Here is an 18,440-nt window from a genome sequence, read left to right on the forward strand (position 1 = left end):
TCCTCTTGCACCTCCTCCACACGCTCTTGGGGCACGAATTCGGAGTCGTCATTACGCGCTCCCCGCGCCCAGCGAGGGGTAGCAAGTTCACCCACCCCGACCAGAGTGCGCCTGTCGATCGCTGCAGGGTCCCTTCCGGGCGTCACAGGATCACGGTGCAGGTAGGAGTGCATTTCGGGAGTCTTGGGTAGGCTGGGGACGGGAGGGATTGGCGACTCGGATGGGCTGTGCACGCCGAAGTAGTAGGGATCGAGAGAGGACGTGGCCGAGGCGGGGCGGTGGCCGTCCGTCTCAGCATCGGTGTGCTGGTCTTCTGCGCCGACAACTTGCAGGAAGGGCTGCTGGACCGTCGTCAGTTGAGATCAGCCCACGAGACAAGCGCATGCAAAGCGTGGCTACCTTTCGCGCATCTTTAGCGGCATCGCGCTCGTATCGTACATCCCCGTCCGACCCCGCCTTGGAGTCTCCAATATCGAGCGCAGGAGGCCTTTCTCTCCTCTTCGTGCGTCCTTTTTCGTGTGCCACTGGACCGAGGGTGGGGGAAGACGGGGCAGACATGGAAGAGAGGATAACGAGCGAAGGAAAGAAAGGAAAGACAAGAGAAGAATCAGAGAATCGAGAGGGGAGAGGGGAGAGGGGAGAGAGTATCGTGTACAGGATGGGTGGAACGACGCTCAGGACCAGTAAACCGACTGGCCGTTGAGCTCGACGATGCCAGTGTGCTGGAGTATGTCGTTCTGAATGTCGTCCTCGTCGACCTCTACAACCGCCTCGTGTTATTTACTGTTGTTTGGCTTGTGGCGATCTCGCCCATTGTCCCTAATAAGCCAATAGGCGCCCGTCTGGGGCTCGACGCGAGAATCGCAACAACACAACTACGAGTGTTACACGACGGGGATTCCGACAAACTATGAATGCACGCCGTTGGATAGGTGTGGCCATGAACATCCCTTGTCGCAAAATTTGACTCACTGCATAAACCGCCAACGTCGTCCACCACGGACGAGTGAGTGCTGGTGAGGAAGGGCATGAGAGATAACGGGTAGCCACCTGATACTGACCTTTGAGAGACTAAGTAGTTGTAAGTAGGCACGATACGCCCTACGTAGTGCAGTCAGAGTTGGAGCTACACCGCGCGAGACAGACTCGCGGTGTATGGTGTCCGGGGTGCCAGGTGGTCTCGCACGAATTGGCGTTCGTACGCCACGGGCGAGGCTCGTGCTACCTTGAAACGACATAACGCGTCTGGCTGCAGCTTGGTCTCGTCGAGTCGTCTATCTAAGCCACGTAATGCTCTATACGTGTGGGTAGCAAAGTCATTAAATAGCCCTCGAAATTTCACCCACAGCCTGTACGACTACGATCATGCCACCCCAATCGACTCCGCTCATCCTTCACCGTCCCTCTTGGAGGTCTGCAGGTCAACTTCCACGCGCAGCAACGCGCGCACGTTCAACTACGAGGTATGTCGTCTATTACGCGTTCGGCCGCTCCGCATCGTTAACCCTCTGCGCAGGCGGAAGACGTCGGTTTCGTGCCGGCCTTCTTCGACACGTTGAGAACACGGGCGACACCACGCTCCGCTTCCTCGAGATTCTCAACACGAACCACTTCGAGGACATCAGTCTCAATGAGGTGCCTCGTCCGAGACTTACTTCTTCAACGTGCGAGCACACCGAGCGTCCAGCTGACTTCGTTCTTCTTGCCCTGTTCCACTAGGATCCGCAGCGCGATCTGGCGCGGAAGGGTGCGTGGGCTCGCGCGGTGACAGATATCAGCTTATTATGTCTCTATGGTGAGTTCATCCTCCGTCTGCACAGCAGCTTGCAGCGAATAACACCATACAGGGCCCGGATACGACCGGCAAGGCCACAGGTTGCCCCCCTGGCAGTCTTATGGTAAGCATTTTCTGATATTGCGACGGTATGCTCAAAACTACTCTTGCATCCTTCGCAAATGCTCACCTGTTCACCCCTAGGGTCCACAAGCTCTCAACACAAGACGGCAGCTGAGAGCCTGACCGGTCAAGCGAAGGATGGTGGCATATTCCGGGTCGAAGTTGGAGGATGGCGAGTGCGCTGCACTGCGCAGGACGGGTCAATGGTCGACCAGGCTTCGGGCTGTACTATTTATTGACATGTACGCGTACTACGTAGTATTAATCAATAGCCTATTTGTGGTTATAAGTAATCCGGTCCAGAAACGTCGGGTCCTAGGAGCGAGCCCAGAGCAATCAAGGCTCTTTCCCTTGTCTCCCCTAGGCAGACGATAAATGTGAGATCTACTCTTTCCCTATACGTCTGCCTGCTTAGTCCTTCTAGTGGTCTCTCGCTCGTAGTGCGACTAGGCCGCCTCGCGTGTTGTTGTGTCAGCTCTGCTATATGATATCTCCACCTCTTGTCCACACTGCTACTACCACGCGCCGTGCACTATAGCACTGGCCTTACTGGGCTATCTCGATGGCCTATAACTACCCGATACCCGGTAACGCCGCGCACCCTCAGGTAAATTCGCGCTACCCTACCTAGCTCACTAGCCACTAGTATCAACCCGCCTTTGTAGCACGGTCACGCCGCATGTGTGCTAGAAGAGGGTTTTACGCAGTGACTTTTGGAAGTTGGAACAACATCTACCAACGATCGTCTAAAGCTGATTACGTAATGACCGAAAGGATTTGTACCTAGGTTTGCGACAAACTCCGCGTCCGATTTTGCAGGGATCGTGTATCACCATGGTGCACTTCTTCGAACAGTATATGTACGTGACGGTGCTACGACTCTTGTCGACGTGACTCTTGCCTCTCCAGCGCGGCGTTGCTGCAAGGGCGAATCGACGAGTGAATGTTAACCTTAGATTGCACGACTATGGGCAAGGTCGCTTGGGGTGGATCACGCTGCGCTGCGTGCCTTCCACGGTCGGCCTTCTTTCTCGCCGTCTGCAAGCCTCTTTCCTCACATCAGCGTCCGGATACCGCCAAAGAGCCGGGATAAGGAGTTGTTGCGCCGAGTGTGCGTCAATGCGGACATGGTTTGCGGCTCGCCCACGAAGGAGGTATTCCATCTGTCATTGTCGACGCGAGCGTGCCTCGGCCTGGGTGACGTTCGGCAGCACGGAGGGAGCGCTACGAAGGACGTCGGCGGGGGTACACGAGACGTGATTTACGATACGCGCACTGGACGAATGACAGCAATTCGTCATCACGGGCAGGCCGCGAGTGCTTCTGTAGACAACCGCGAATGATGCATGCTGCCGCAAAGGTGGTAAATAGAGCGACTGCGGTCGAGGGGGTGTGAGATGGGGGCGCGCGTGTGTTGTGCAATGTGCAGTGCCGGGTGTAGTCAGGGAAGGATGCTGAGAGTGTGCGGCCGGGACTGCTGGACGCTGTCGAGGAAGGGGTCCAGTCGCGCGCAAGAAGGAAGGGCAGCCGAGGGGGAGATAGGAGGCCGGGGCGGAGTGTGAAAAGCGAACTTTAATGAAGCGCAGGGGCGGCCGCGGAGTCGATCGGAGTGGCGGAGGGAGGGCGAGGGACGAGGATAATGGTTACGTACATGGGAAGCCTATGGGATCGAGCGTGAGATTGGACGGAATTGAAGCGAGCGCGGAGAAAGATAAAGGCAGAGGCCCATCCACGCTGCCTTTCAATTCCTCCCTCCCCGCCGCCGCCTCCGCTTTGAGTCGGAGACGCCCCCGAGCTCGAGCTCAGCGAGTCCGTCGACATCACGCCCGCGCCGCGGTATGTTTTCCCCTCGAGCTCGTCGTCCGTGTCCACCATGGTGCTCATCTCCCCAGCCCAGCGTCGCTCCTCCTGCGCGAGGCTCAACAGCTCGCTAACTCCCCGGCCCCCTTCGGTGAGGCTTCTCGACACGTGTGTCTCCCAAGGGCCAACAGTGCCAAAGCCCGCCCGCTTCCCAGCCTCCTGCCCGTCCCGCCGTCTATATCAGTTCCCTCTTATCCCCCATTCGCCTCCCACTCCCTCCCACCTTTCGCCGCGATGGGTGATTCCAACCCCGAGCCCGACTCCCACCAGCACCAGCAGCCATCCCCGCCCTCGCCCCCGTCGGACTCCGTCCAACCCCAGATGACCATGCATCCCATCACGTACTCGGCGAGCATGCCGATGCACATGTACCCCTTCCCGCCGGGGCTCTCGCCCGCCCAGCCCACCCGCACCAAGCGCCGCCAAGTGAAGAACGCCTGCACGAACTGCCAGAAGGCCTGCAAGAAGTGCGACGACGCACGCCCATGCCTCCGATGCGTCCGCTACGGCATCGCCGAGGAATGCATCGACTCTCAGCGCAAGGAGCGTCAGAAAGGGATAAAGAGGGGGCCTTACAAGAAGCGCGATGGAAAAAGTAAGCACCTTTCTCTCCTTCGCCCCCGCATTCGTCATTGTGGCATATGGGGGCGGTGACGCGTTCGTTCGGTACTAACACATCCCGCAGCCGCCAACGTCGACCAGCAGCAAGTCGACGTTGTGGTGCAACATCAAGGCATGGCCATCCCGCCCGCCGTGGCTGCGTCCGTCGCCAGCCCGACGCCCCCCATGTCCTACGTTGCACCGGTTTCCTACCCCCCGGGGCTCTACCCCCAATACCCCGCGCACCCCGCTGCCAAGCCCGGCGACCCGCCGATGTACTATCCCCAGCCCATCTTTTACGCCCCCATCCCGGCGCCCCACCCGCAGGCCACTGGTCAGGACGGCGAGCACGTCAGCTACGCCGCCCACCCCCAGTTCTACCCGACCTTCATATACCCGCCGCCACAGGCGTACGCGGCGGGCCCGTACATGATGACGCATCCCCACGCTCGCCCCGACGCGCAGCTCCAGATGGCACCTCCCCACCACTACGCCCCGTACCCCCAGCCGTACGCGAAGCCGCCCTCGCGCGGCCCTGGTGCTGAGGTGGGCCCCCCGCAGATGATGGACCCGCGTCGCGACGGGCGCGTCGAGCACGCGCGCATGGGTGAGGCCCTCACCGGCGCTCAGGTGAAGTAGGGTAAGTGTGGTGGCGCGTCGCGCGGCGGCCCTTCGGACATGGGTACGCGCGTCGTCATGAACGTCTTGAATATATGAACGATATCTGTCTCCCGGCTACGTCTCTATTTGCTTCTCCCAGTCCTCTCTTACCATATGCTCTCCCCTACTCTCCTCGTCTCCTACTCTCTCGCGACTTACTGCTTTGCCCTGTTGTGTCGGTGTGTCGTCGGTGTTTGTCGGATCTGTGTCTGTGTACCATAGTGCCGTCGTCGTTCTCCTTGTTCCTTGTGTTCTGTAAACTTGGTTTGAGACTCGTCTGAATGCTATTTCCAGTGTCGTCCGATTCTCCTCTGTGTGTGCACTCGACTTGTGTGGCGATAATATGCTGTGATGCTTGAGACAAGCCCAATCAGGTGCAGTTGTTTGATGTGATATGTCATTGTACTCCTGTGCCTTTGTGGGCGCGGCTTGACGTTCGGGCCGTACACGACGACCTCGCTCGTGTACGGTGATACCATATGTCTGGGACTGTGGGAATACCAGGCCGAGGGTGCAGCAAATTCATAAATCGCCCAAATGAACAGCACCAACCGACGATGGTCGTGCAAATGTTGCGGAGTAAAAGGCGGGATGTCAGGACGACAGCGGTCTCTAACAGCCGACGAATCTCTACAAGGACCACTTTATCAGGTGCTGTAAGTCAAAGTCGCTTTTATTCTACACCCATGTATGTGCTTAGGCATTTTCACGCGGTTACCAAACAAAGGCTTGCACTCCCCCACCTTATTCTGAACCTTCCACGCCATTATCTGAGTCTCCCGCGATGAGGCCACCAAGGTCCTGGCGTCCGACGGAGGCTCGAATGAGCTTTTGAGCCTCATACTCGCGCGTCGTCTCAGCCCTCTCGTATGTACACTAGACATAGTATGGAAATAAATATATTGTAGCACTCTCGATCGAGTGCTTCTATCGGAGAGTCCTCTGAACCTGAGGCAACGCAGTCGGTGCGTGTCGGGCGAGCGCGGCGGGCGCCACCCGCCGCGATCGTTGTGGACCCCCGTTGGGCCAGCAGCAGCGGACACAGCGCGCGCCCGTCCCGATCGCGACGAGCGCGAAGCGGTCGCCAACGCCCCGGTGTCCCCGCGCGCCAAGCGAGATTAAATACTGGGCCCGGGACAGCGGGCGCGCGGTCGAGGCGGTCGGAACATTGGGCTGAGGACGATCGCTGTGTTGCGTGTTGCGCCGCGCGAATCGACTCCGCGCACACAGCTCAGACGGGAACCCGGGGGTGGCGAGTCGCCCGCGCGGCTGCATCAGCCGCCAGCGATGTCACCGCGGGCGGTCCCACAGCGCGGAGGCGAGGCGCCGTGGGCAGGCGTAGGAGCCTGGAGACTGAGGCTGGAGCCGCAGGGGAAGTGCTGTCGGACGTGCTGTGCAGATGGGCTCCCGCGCTCTAGGGAGTCTCGCGGCGGGTGGACGGCCTGTGGACACGGACACGCGCCGGGCGAGCCGCACTAGACTTCTCTCTCTGGAGTATGCTTGCTGCTTCGCGGATGTGCGCGGTGTGTGCTCGCTGCGGGTGCCGAGGGTGCTTCGGGGGTCTGCGGTCTGCCTGGCGTGCGACGATCGCGACCTGCGCGGCGAGCCGCAGGCGAGCCTTCTCTGCGTTCTCAGCGGCCCTGCCAGGGCCCATGACTGGATCTTCGCGGAGCCCGTTCGGGCTGGCACGACAGTACTTGGCAGCTGGGCGTCGCCCCTTGGCGGTTGGCGAGCCTAGCACCCGGTCGCTGCAGACGGCGTGCGCGGAGAGGAGACGTCGGCGGAGACTCAGCGAGGAGCCAAAGTGACACTAGAAGGCGCCAGGAGGCGTTCGAGCGCGGTCGCGCCGCCGGTGTGCCGATAGGTGGTACGTGGGTTTCCCTGCGCGAGCACGTCCCTCACTTCCGTCCTGGCAGATCATGGCGGAACCCGCGGATCTCCGCGTCGTGGTGGTCGGCGTGCGTGCCCGTTGTGTCACAGAAGACGGGCGGGACTTGCGCTTCGCACCGTATCGTCGTGCCGGGGGCAGTCTCGTATTTTCGGCGTGGCCAATGGCGCGACCCACGCTGGGGTCCGGCGCTGTGGCCGCCGCCGTACGAGGCATATGCCCATTCCCGGGTGCGCTGGCGTCGGGATCCTGCGGCGCGGGTGCGCGGGGGCCTATCGATGACGCTGATGAAGCGGAGGTGGTCACGGAGAACGACCAGCGGACTTGGGTGCACAGGTGGAGTTGGGTGATCTTCGCATCGCGCGACTGACTTCATCTGTGCAGAGTCTGCTACGAAGACTCCTGTCTCCCCGCTCGTCAGCTATCGCGCTCGTCTTAGGACTCGAGACCGTGCTTCCTGAAAACGCTCACCGGGCCGTGTACCTTTGCCTGCGTGTTCTCTACCATGCCGACCCAGCTCTCAGAGGTTCTTTCGCCGTCGGTTACGTTCTCCGACTCGGGATTTGCGGTTTCGCACAGGCGTGTGCAGCACGGCCGAGGGTAGGCTCATCGCATACCGAGTACCGAGGCTCGAACCGGGGGAAGACCGCCGCAGATGAAGGGGTGATTTCGTAATTTGGTCAGCGAGCTCGCCACACGGCATGAGGTATTCGAGTGCACAGAAGCCGCCGAATTAAGCAGCATGCCGTACAGGTCCTGATAGGATGTCAGTGGGCGCAGCCTGTTGAAAGGAACAACCGCGGTACGTACGGAAGGAACGTTATGTTCGTACCCAGCTGACACTGGAAGTAGGGATCCTGTGACTCCTCGCTCTCCGCTTGGAGCAGACTCGGTACGCCACACTGGTAACGTCGATAGGCCGACGCTCCGTGGGCCCGTGTGGACGTCGACGTAACGATTGGCAATAAGCTGCAGCCAGAAGACCGACATTGTAACGGAGGCGACGTCTTGCGCGTCGAAGCGACAGCGTAACATGCCGTCGTCCCTGACCTGGCACTTTCCTCGTGTCGGCCATCAGTACTATCTGCCAATTGACGCACCTTTCGGGACGACAATGGCATCACTTGGCGGAGAGAAGGACGTCGGAACATGGATGGTGAGAACATGAATCGACGATGACAAACGCGCTCGACTTCTTCGGGGCAGGTGCGAGCATGTTGTTGTGCGACACTCGTGCGCGTGGTTCCGATAACGAAGCGGTTGCGGTCGATGTGGGACCAGGGATGGCGGTTGTCCGGGCAGGCGGCTGGAAGTCGGTGCACTGGCGTTGTTCTTCTGGGACGTGCTGACAGTTGATGCAGTGCCAAAACGGCGGCGTGAAGTGAGAACAAGCCGTTGATCGCTGGACAAGAGCAAGGAACACGGGAAGATGAGCGCCGTAAGAGCGTCGAGGGCTCGTCAGGTGGACCCTGGTGGACCGCGGCGGCGACAGACCTCCAGGCCGACGCCAGAGGACGCGCACTCCAGGCCGGGCGGTCGGCCTTTGAGCTGACCCCCGCCCTTCCCGTGGCCCACCTCGCCCTCACCGCGAGGTCGCGCCCGCTCGATGCGCTCGCGTACGTCGCGAGCTCCACCCAGGCTCCGCGATCCCGCCGCCCAACACCTCAAACACGTTCCGGGGTGGTTCGGCTCGGGAGTTTTCTATGGGCCCACCTTCAAGACCTTCGGATTATTCAAACATAGACGCATAAGAAGACAGCTCGCACGCGGCGGTCGCGGCGACGTGCAGAAGGGATGGGGAGATGCGTTGGGTTGCCCGTCCGGTGGCGAAACATTGCCTTTTGAGGCTAACGGGGCTCGAGGGCGCGGTGGCGCCAACAGCGCAGGCTGGCGAGTGATAGTCACTGCGTACAGCGCCTTCTTAGCAGACCCCAAACTACGTGTAGGGATACCGTGTCTACACCTGCGGCTGATGGCAGCGCCATTCAATCTAGCAAGATTTCAACTGTATGAAAGGTGGACACTTTGCAAGCACCACGCGACGCTCGTCTGTGATGTCTAGCAAAGCCCTCAGCGAGACTGTACGCCACAACGTCGGTGCAGGCCGGGATGTATCGACAGAGGCTGGGTAGCGCGGCAGTGCTACGTAGTGCGAGACAGGATCGGAGGTGTGGGTCGAGCAAGCCCTACATTGCGTCGCCAGGTAGTTTCGACATACTGCGACACCAATGCGGCGACACCGGTCGAGACTTGAAAGACGCTCTAGATCCGAGTCTCGAGTAAGTACTCTTTAGTAATCACACCGATACTCGACATCATAGGCTCCATTTAGTCGTCCGTATATCATTGAATCTATTGTTACACACTGCAAAGTACTGTAATAGTATGGCCTGTGGACATTGTGCCGTTACGATCAGGATGAGGTAAGTAGTACTGATAGTATGATAATGTTGAAGTCAGGCGTCGAGAGCTATAGGTGTGCCACAGGCGCGCAGCGAGTGTAGAGCTACTAGTAGAGGTAGCACCAGAGACACAGGCTAGAGCAAGCTTCGAGGCCGACAAGTGACTCAGCTATCAGAGCCGTAGAGCACAGGGAACCGAGCAAGCAGCCCCAAGCGTGAGCGTAGTCCAGTGAGTACTGAGTTCTGATAGCCAAGTGAGACTCTGAGGGTGGGGAGGGGAGGGAAGGGCGAGCAGCCCGACAAGTTACAGGATTTTGCGCCTTTTATCCTGCGAGCATGGCCTCGGACGCCCCAGGCGAGTATCTGCGAGACGACAGTAGGGTGCCGCAGAATGTCGAACGAGTCATTCGACACCATCAAGCAAGGGTCAACGAGATCGAGCGCCATCGCGTCTCGACGGGCCTGTCGCAGGTACGCGAGGTAGGCGCGCACATGCCTCTGCTAGCAACAGCTACTTGACTTCGTACCGGGAGCCTGCAAAACACGAGACAGCTGCGCGGGACTTCTTACTATACAACGGCGCAAGTAGTTCAGCAAGACCAAGTCAGTTCATTTAGCCCGTATCTACGACCTATTGCTACATCATCAAACCTATCGCACGCCCGTCGCGACCAAATCCCGCGGATTGTAGCAGACCCCTTGCTCAGTTGGGGGTGAACGCAGTGAGTACGTGTCTTACCATCACGTATTCTCAACACTCGAATGAGCTCACCTTGTCCTCCAGTGGGCAGGCCCTCCAGCGGCGCTCCTGTACATCACGGCTTCTGTGGTGTCGCCGAGGGTAGGGTATTTTGACAGGGACTCACAGTATATTATGTAGCACGAGGCTGAGGTCCAAACACCTCATGTCTTGCCATATCGCTGATGTCTGGCCTGACGTGAAAAGACGCACCTGCTATGCGCACCATAATATAGCTGTTTTCGCCGCTAACGAACGTCAACCACCTTGGACTTGACGTGTATCCCTCCCTCAAGTCACGGACCACTCTAGACGCAGAGGTAATGTGGTCGTCAGTATCAACTTCACATTCAGTTGACGGGGAGATATTGTCGCGCGTAGGGATTGTAAATTCAGCAAGCGGTCGGCGCAGTTTGCGATACCAGTTGCACCGTGATTTTGCTATGCGCAATACGCACGCGCTTGGGAAGTTCTCGCTGCCTAGGTCGGTGCCGCATGGTCGACAGTCAAAAGCAGCTGCACCGTTCATAGGGCTTCAAGAAGTTGTAGTAATGCGGTGTTCTGCGACGCTCCGCGGGACGATTACGGTGCTTGTGGGCGAGGTGAAGAAGTGCTCGCGCATTTAACGCCACACTCCGAAAGAAAGCCACCGAAAAGGCAAGTCGCGTGGCACTCAAGCCGACGCTCTGCAGGTTTTGTTCATATTCTTGACTGCCATCGTCGCGCGCATTCAAGGACCTACAGGCCAACTACAGATACCATACTTGCGACGCTGGGCAGGGTCTTGATATTTATGCTTACTGAGGTGAGCCCGGTTTGACTTTTCGGCCGTTGCAGAGTGTCTCTTGGAAATTTTGGGAGGTCGGCCGATATGGTCATCCTGCACACCAGACCGGCCGAGGGTAAGTAACTTGTCGAGGTGACCTCGTGCTGGTGCACCTTCCGTGCTTTACCGCGGAACACAAACTTCGGAATATATGCGGACTGACTGCAATTGCAGGTGCCGCGGAAGGTCTCGCGGTAGCAATATGCCAGGGTAATCGCTGCGCTTTATCAAGGGGTCTATCCCCGGCCTACGCTTGCTTTTCAAGTCAAGAACTCGAGGACAACGGTTTGTGGACGATGGTGGTCCAGGTCAGGCGGCAAGCGACATTGCAAGCGCCCATACATAGAGTTGTTTGGTCGACCAAACAAATGAAATGACATGGGCGGCGTCGACCAATCGCAGGCGTGGAAAGAGCCGTCATCGGACTACGTCGTACATGTAATGTCTGCGCCGGCCAACACGCCTTGCCCGCCTACTCCACTCTCTGCGCGATGTTCCTTGCACCCAGACACCGCGACGCCTTCCTTCGATCTCCGTGCCCATGAACACAGAGTCCAGCCCGGCCGTCTCTCGGTCGTGTGCCATCTATAGATCCGTACTTTCCGTCGCACGAGTATATCTGGCAAAACGTCCGCTTGCTAGGCTTCTCTCCACGTTCCTATGCAGTGTGATCATCGTCATACGACCATTCTCCCGCCTTGGCGGACAGTATGCCTTTCTCGTTCTAGCGTTGAAGGAGCTCATCTTTGGCGTTCAAGAGAACCTCGCTCAGCAGCTCGAGCTTACGGTGCTCAATATTCTCGGGGCATTGACCGGTATTGGCGTTTCTACGCTCGCGAAGTATATCGCATCACTCGCCGGTCAAGATACCGTGGGTGCGCGAGCAACCTGCTTTATCTTCCTGATATCAATCAGTTTCTTTGGTGAGCAACTTTTACAAATGATGTCATCGTTGACTGTCTGATACTTGATAGCTGGAATCATCAAGAGTAGGCTCGTTCGCCTGCAGCTGTCAACACGTATATCGTGCTTCATTTCTATCTGGTTGCTCACCAATGATATTGGCCTACCTGCGGTATGCGTTTTCTGTCAAGTTAGCACCACTGCACCATAATTGACTCTATTATTCTTGTATGTCTACAGCATGTACTCCCGGACTCTGGGAACTTCCTGTGGATAACTCTGTCTGCGGCGGTTCTCTGTCTAGCCTCTCTGCTCATCATGATGCTCTTCTTCCCGGGATCGGCAACGAACTTCGAGTCCGAAACGGTGGTGACGTTCGCGTTGCTGGAACAATGTCTCTCGACAAGCCTCCACCGCGTCGGCGCTCGCGAGACCAAGATGCCATATTCACACTATCGTCAACTTCACAGCCAGCTTCTGCAGCGGTCCGTTAAGCTGAACGAGTCTTACTCGCAAGCGGCTTTCGAGCTGCGTATAGGTCGTCTCAGTCGTGAGTCGGCGCGTCCGTCCAAGTTTTTTTTTGGGCGCAAATATGAACATTCTCCACAGTGCAGTCTATCCATCCCTTCATCGGCATCGTCGAGCATCTGCGTAGAGAGCTGGCTTGGGGTATGGCGCCGCTGAAGCCTGCTCAGAGCATCCCAGGGACACCGCATTCTCCCCGTAGTGGTGCACCTAGCCTGTACGAACACACCAACGTCATTCACCAGGACAGCACCTTCATATCCACGATCGAGCCTCCCGCACTTACCCTTGCACACGCCGTCGTGGACGCTATGAAGACCGTCGAACACCTCATCTTCGCTACCTTCCGTCAGCGGTCTACAGGCATGGCACCCCAGACCGTGCAGTCGGTGTCCGGATCTCAGAAGGCCGCCGTTCATGCCGCCGAACGACTTCTGAAGGTCGCGCGGGATCAGATGCGCGAAGTCTTGCGGCACGTTTTCGATGAAGTCGATATGCAGCAGCGCGCGGAGGGAAAGCATGCGCATCTACCAAAAGAAATCTTCGACTGCAGCGTCGCGGCCATTGCTTTACTCCAGGTGATGAATGAGCTCTTTTACGTCTATCCAAGCGACGCCATATTCACGAAGCCCATTTAGATGGCTCAAGAGATGAACCACGCGCTGCAGGTCGCAGAAAATGTTGCCACACTCTACGAGGAGTCCTCTGCCCGCCTCTGGTACCCTCATTTATCACTGCAGTGGCTGGGAGTCCCCACTGGCCCCTTCATCGGCGACGACAACGGCGACATAGTTTTCGCATCTGGGGGCGTAGCGGACGAGGGGATCACCGACGTCGGTGGCGACGAGCGGCTGACCGTCATGGAGGCGCGGCAGGGGCTCGCGGAGCGCGCGTTCTCGTTCACGCTTGTCAAGGGCCGCGCGCTCCCAGCCGGCGGCCTCTCGATGCGGTACAAGACGTATGCGGCGTCGGCAAGCCGGATGGACCTGAAGCCGGGCGACGGAAAACCCTCGCGGCCCTGGACGTGGGGATACTGGAGCGAGTACATCAGCATGCTGTGGTCGACGGAGCGCATGCTGCGCGTGCGGGTGTGGCTGTCGAAGCGCCACCGCGCGGTGCAGCACTCGAGCCATTGGCGGCATGGGCTGAAGAACGCGATCGGGGTCGCGGTGCTGACGTTCCCGGCGTTCATGCCGGAGGGCTCCGCGGGTGCGTGTCTTGCACCGCCTTCTAGCGTTCGGCGCGAGCTAAGTGTGTGGCAGGGCGACAGTGGTTCCAGTCTTATCGGGGTCAGTGGATGACCATCAGGTGGGGGCTATTTTCCGTTGAAGGTGTCATTCGGCTGACCAGGCTGACAGTTATCTTTGGGTATTGGAAACGAACACGGGCGCGACATGGAGGACGGGATACCTCCGATTGGTATGTGAAAATACGATGTCCTCATCTCATCTTACTGAACTATTTACCGCAGTTCGGGACATTGTTAGGCGCACTCTATTCTTACGTGGTTCGTGTATTCTTTCCTAAGGGTTTGCCGTCACTTCACCGTGCTCATACCACGTTGACAGGCTTTTCTGATCTGCGGCACGAACCCGTATGGGTTAGTCGCGATGGTCACGGTACGTCCATGAACACGACCTGGGCTGCTGTTGGTGCCGGTATTCACGTATAGTCCCCGCAGGCGTTTGATATACCCATCACTTGGATCATATTGAAAACGTCCGTGACGCCGCTAGCGGTGCCTGCGTAAGTTGCGCCACAGCTCGGACCGTGAACATCGCTCAGTGATGTTGCAGTTCCGTCGCTCTCCCTCCGATATTGCTCGCGCCGTATATTCATCCTGACCCCAGTCACACCATCCTAGGCAAGTTTCCCGAAGTGTGTCTACGCCGCTACTCACCTCCCCCGCAGAGCTGGCCAGCATCCGGGCGCTCATGATCGCTGCCGGCATTGTCGCAGCGGTGCTTATGAACAGCCTCCTCTTCCCGCGGCACTGCCGGGTGTGTTTGTCCCTGCGCTCGCTCCGTCCCCCTATCACGCAATGATACTAATCATGCATCTCCCGCTGCGCAGGTCCTGTTCCTGTCGGATACAAGCCGGACGCTCGGACTGCTCAGCAGCCTGTATCTCACGCTCAGCCAGTGCGTGCCGTCCAGCGCTCAGCGCCCAGCTGCCAGCATTAGCGTCGTTGCTCACCCTTGGCGCATAGTGACATGTTCCGCGTTCATCGCACGCGGATGCACGAGGAGCGGCGGAAGACGTTGAAGCTTGAGCTGCAGATCCGCAGTGCGCTATACCGGCTCTCCGCACTCGTGAAGACGATGCACGATGAGCTCAGCCTCCTGCCAGTGAGTGCCGGCCGCTCGCGCTCTATATGCAATGCTATCGGCCAGGGCTGACTTTAGACTGCGGACATAGAAACCACTCCGCCACTACCGCCAAGTGATCACCACCATGCAGAAGTTGCTGGACCTTATGACAGGCCTGCGAAAGATCCGGGAAAACATCCCGCGCAAGGAGACGGTCTCCAATGTGTTCAAGGAGCGCCGTGAGTTCGTACGTCGTACCTCCCTTTTTCATGTCCGAGTACGCTCGCGCCAGTCTCACATCGCCCGCGCATACACCAGATGTCCTGCGTATGCATCACGCTCTTCGCGTGCCAGCACGCGTTCCACGCGCGCGAGCCGCTGCCCCAGTTCCTGCCGTCCGCGCGCGCGGCGTTTGCGCACCTGGAGGCGCACGTGCAGGAGTGCATCCACAAGGCGCGCGAGGCGGACGGGCACGCGCTTGGGCTGTCGCTCGTGTACGCGTTTGCGGAGCAGGAGGTGATGCAGAACCTTGTGGACACGCTGGAAGAGCTGCTCGAGGTGACGGGGCGGTTGTTCGGCACGTCTGCGTGGCTCACGCATGAGAGCCATTTCTCGAGGACGAGCACGGTCGAGGAGGGCGATCATGGCTGGTACAGCACGTTCAAGTGGGAGCAGGAATAGGAGGGGTGGGGTTTCACGCGTTCTAGAGGGTCTTTGCTTTCCCCTGTAGGACACCTTGCCCCTAGGCATGCCTACTCATGTCTACTGACTATTGGAGCAGGAAGACCTGAAGCTCCTTCATATCTTGTTTCGTGACGTTGAATCTGTGTTCAAGCAAACTATCGGTGAGTACATCTTTATAGCCAACCAGTTCGAATCCCGTGCTAACAGGACGGTTCCAGGGATCTATCGCTCTTGGAAGATCTCAAATCGTGAGTGTGGTGTAATGCCGTCATCTGAATCATCTTCCTTGCGTGGGTTTGGATACTGATATCTGGATAGACATCCCAAAGTTGAATCATGCAGCTCGCCCCTGGTATACTGCTAGCTGCTGTCTGCTACCGTGAGTTGTTCTGGCCCACAAACGGGCGAACTCTCACCCTGGGGTGCTCGCTTGCGTTGGCACACGAGGGATGTCCCGGACATAAAAGTACAACACGGGTATAGAGTATAGATATACATAAGTAACGTAGTAAGTAGTAGATGCAGCGTACGGTCGTCGTCCCCATCGCGCGAGATGCCCAGAGAAAGCCTCGCCAGTAAAGGCTCAAGACTCAGTGCTTCGCACATGCATGCCCAGCTTGTTGGCAAGCGTCTCCATGTAGATTTCTGTGACCGTTGTTAGCGCATATACGCACTCAAAAAAGGTGGGCCCTACCAGTCTCATGCCTGAGCTTCCAGTACTCCGCGAGCAGCTCGTTCATCTCGCCCTGGCTCGTCTTCGTGTGCTCCGCCATCTACCACAGAACGGATCAGTCCGCCGACTCTGACATAGAGTAGTGGTGCGATGCAAGACACGCACCTGGCGCTCAATCTCGTCCGCCTCCGCGCGGAGCTCTTCGACTTGGCGGTCGTTGTCGCGCCGCTCGACGGACATCTCCTCGTACTCGCGCTGCAGTCGCTCGAGGGTCTGCTGGCTCGCGAGGCGCTTGTCTTCGGCGTGCCGTTGGGCGCGCTCAAGCTTCTCGTGGGCGTTCGAGAACTGCTTGTGGACACGCTAAATGTGCCAGGCGGGTTTGAGTTCGTGGAGCGGCTGTGAAGGATGGACGCGTCTCACCTCGCGTCGCATGATGAGCTCCGCGCGCTCGCCCTTCTTGCGGTCGAGGGTGTCCTTAAGGTCCGCGAGCTCTTTCTGCGCCGCATCGAGGGTGCGCATCTCCTTCTCGATAACCTGCAGCTGCTCCACACACGAGCGGACGTCCTGCGTAGATTTCAACAACAGTATCTCGCGGTGCACTAAGGCGAAGGAGACGCACCTTCTCAATGTTGAGCAGTGCGGCGATCTTCGTCTGCAGGTCGCGCGTCTTCGCCTCGTTGGACGCGACGGTGCGCTTCTCTTCGGCCGCGGAGTGGCCCATGGTGGAAATGGTGCGCTTGATGCGCTCTGGGGACTGCACGATGCGGGTGCGGGTGCGGTTTATGTTCTCCGAGGATGTCGCCATTTCGGCAGCCACTTTCTCCTGCAGATGAGTTCCCGCGCGTCAGTTGGTCCAGTCCGAGAATAACAAGGCTGTGGACGCGTACCTTCTCAGCGACGAGCGCCGCCTTTTCTTGCTTGAGGCGTTCGACCTCCTGTAGGAAACCCATCTGCTTGTCTTTGTAGGAAATGACCTGCTCCATCAGCGTCGTGTTCTCCTCTCGCAGAGCTGCGCATTTCGGCTCGTCCTCTGCGCGTTTGATCCTGTTCTCGACGCGTCAAATGCGCGTCGACTACACTAGTCTAGGGGTTGCTTACTTGAACTCCGATACCCTCTGCTGCAACTCTGCAGTTTCTTCGAGAACCGCCTGGCGCTCTTTGATGACCGCAGAAGACTGGTTTCGGAGGCGGTTGATGAAGGCCTCGCTTTGCTCGGTGAACTTGATGAAGTTTATGAAGGCGGAGAAGACGGCGCGCGTGCGGTCGGGCTCAGGGAAGTAGAGGTCCTTTGCGCTGAAGTCCTCGATCTTCGCCGCGTGTGCAAGCCGCTGACTATACTGTGTCTGAGAACAGCACGCGAGCTAAAGCATTGATCGGTGCGTACATGTGGTACAAAAGGAGGTTGTGGGCGAGTGCCTGCGAGTACATGTCCTAAGCCCAGTATAAGTTCGGCGTTGTGACCCCGCTTCGTCGAGCATAGGTAGCGTACCGGTGTTTCTGTTGTTGTAAGGCCTTGTTCGATAGGTTCTTGCAGTGTCTCGAGCGTGATGCCGGTGAGCTGCTCGAGACAGGCGCTATATACGCCGAGGACAAAGTCGGAGGTCGGGCGCGCGACCTGCTCTGGGCTGACGGAGTACCCCCAGCCGGTGAAGGCGTCGACGACCTCGGAGACGGGCAGAGACGGGAACCAGAACTTGCTGGACATGGCGGTCGGGGGAGGAGAGCAGCCACCGACGCGCCGGGGCGGGCGGAGGTTGTTGAATGACGGTCACATGACGGGAGAACGGGACGCGTCGCGCGTATTGGGCCACTCGAGCGCGAACGGCCTTTGCGTTTGCCGGCGTCCTCAATCATCCTCGTCTCCTCCGTCTTCCTTTCGCCCCCTCTCCTCCCCCGCCCTCCTTCGTCCGCTTCCACCACCATGGCTACCCGCCCCAAGACCAATCGCGACGAGATCCAGCGCAAATACGCGCTCACCTCGGCGCCCATCAAGCCTGTTCCTTCTACTCCTCGCGCCAGCGGCAGCAAGGTTCGCGCATTACTTCTTTCTTTACTTTCTAGCTCTTACACATGGCTACAGGCCAAGTTCAAGCCCTCCAAGTCCATTCCTACATCCACGCCGTCCTCCAATGTCACAGGTAAGCTTGCATCTCATATAGCCCTCCTCCACTGACCGTCGACAAGTCCGCAAATTACCCTCTTTCTCCACTCCAGGCTTCAACAAGCCCAAGCTGCCGCCTCTTGCTTCCAACGCGGACAACAGCCTGTCTGTCATCAGCATCTCGTCGACCGAGACTACGCCCTACAATGCGTCTACCTCAAGCATTCCCGTCAAGCGTCTTTCCATTGGCCCCCCGGACGAGCTCATCCCGCGGGTTTCTCCCAAGCGAGCGAAGACCGACCATGCGCCCGACAAGGAGAACTTCTTCGGCCCCGGCCCCTCCGCCAACGTCAAAGGCAAGGCCAGAGAAGTG

The 18,440-nt window shown here is 58.5% G+C and overlaps 3 protein-coding genes across 3 annotated transcripts; 2 read left to right on the plus strand and 1 right to left on the minus strand.

Annotated features, from left to right (window-relative positions):
- Nucleotides 1–4,078: 4,078 nt before the first annotated feature.
- On the plus strand, nt 4,079–4,996 carry TRAVEDRAFT_120415 (uncharacterized protein; the record flags this gene model as incomplete). Its single annotated transcript, XM_008038715.1, has 2 exons — nt 4,079–4,352; nt 4,443–4,996. The coding sequence occupies 2 exons, from the start codon at nt 4,079–4,081 to the stop codon at nt 4,994–4,996; spliced, it is 828 nt and encodes a 275-aa protein (XP_008036906.1).
- A 6,417-nt stretch (nt 4,997–11,413) lies between these two features.
- TRAVEDRAFT_165655 (uncharacterized protein) lies at nt 11,414–15,290 on the plus strand (the record flags this gene model as incomplete). Its single annotated transcript, XM_008038716.1, has 16 exons — nt 11,414–11,795; nt 11,847–11,947; nt 12,016–12,325; nt 12,385–12,878; nt 12,939–13,509; nt 13,563–13,608; nt 13,659–13,719; nt 13,772–13,807; nt 13,869–13,919; nt 13,982–14,046; nt 14,097–14,164; nt 14,212–14,300; nt 14,374–14,441; nt 14,510–14,648; nt 14,719–14,856; nt 14,928–15,290. 16 exons carry the CDS (start codon nt 11,414–11,416, stop codon nt 15,288–15,290), a joined length of 2,982 nt encoding a protein of 993 aa, XP_008036907.1.
- Nucleotides 15,291–15,752: 462 nt separating this feature from the next.
- On the minus strand, nt 15,753–17,671 carry TRAVEDRAFT_146258 (kinetochore-associated Ndc80 complex subunit NUF2; the record flags this gene model as incomplete). The annotated part of the gene is made up of 9 exons (XM_008038717.1): nt 15,753–15,938; nt 15,988–16,066; nt 16,132–16,326; nt 16,387–16,530; nt 16,586–16,789; nt 16,854–17,010; nt 17,065–17,298; nt 17,351–17,397; nt 17,456–17,671. 9 exons carry the CDS (start codon nt 17,669–17,671, stop codon nt 15,877–15,879), a joined length of 1,338 nt encoding a protein of 445 aa, XP_008036908.1. The 3' UTR covers nt 15,753–15,876.
- Nucleotides 17,672–18,440: the final 769 nt, after the last annotated feature.

This window comes from Trametes versicolor, assembly GCF_000271585.1.
Source record: "Trametes versicolor FP-101664 SS1 unplaced genomic scaffold TRAVEscaffold_4, whole genome shotgun sequence".
In the NCBI taxonomy this organism is placed as follows: Eukaryota; Fungi; Basidiomycota; class Agaricomycetes; order Polyporales; family Polyporaceae; genus Trametes; species Trametes versicolor.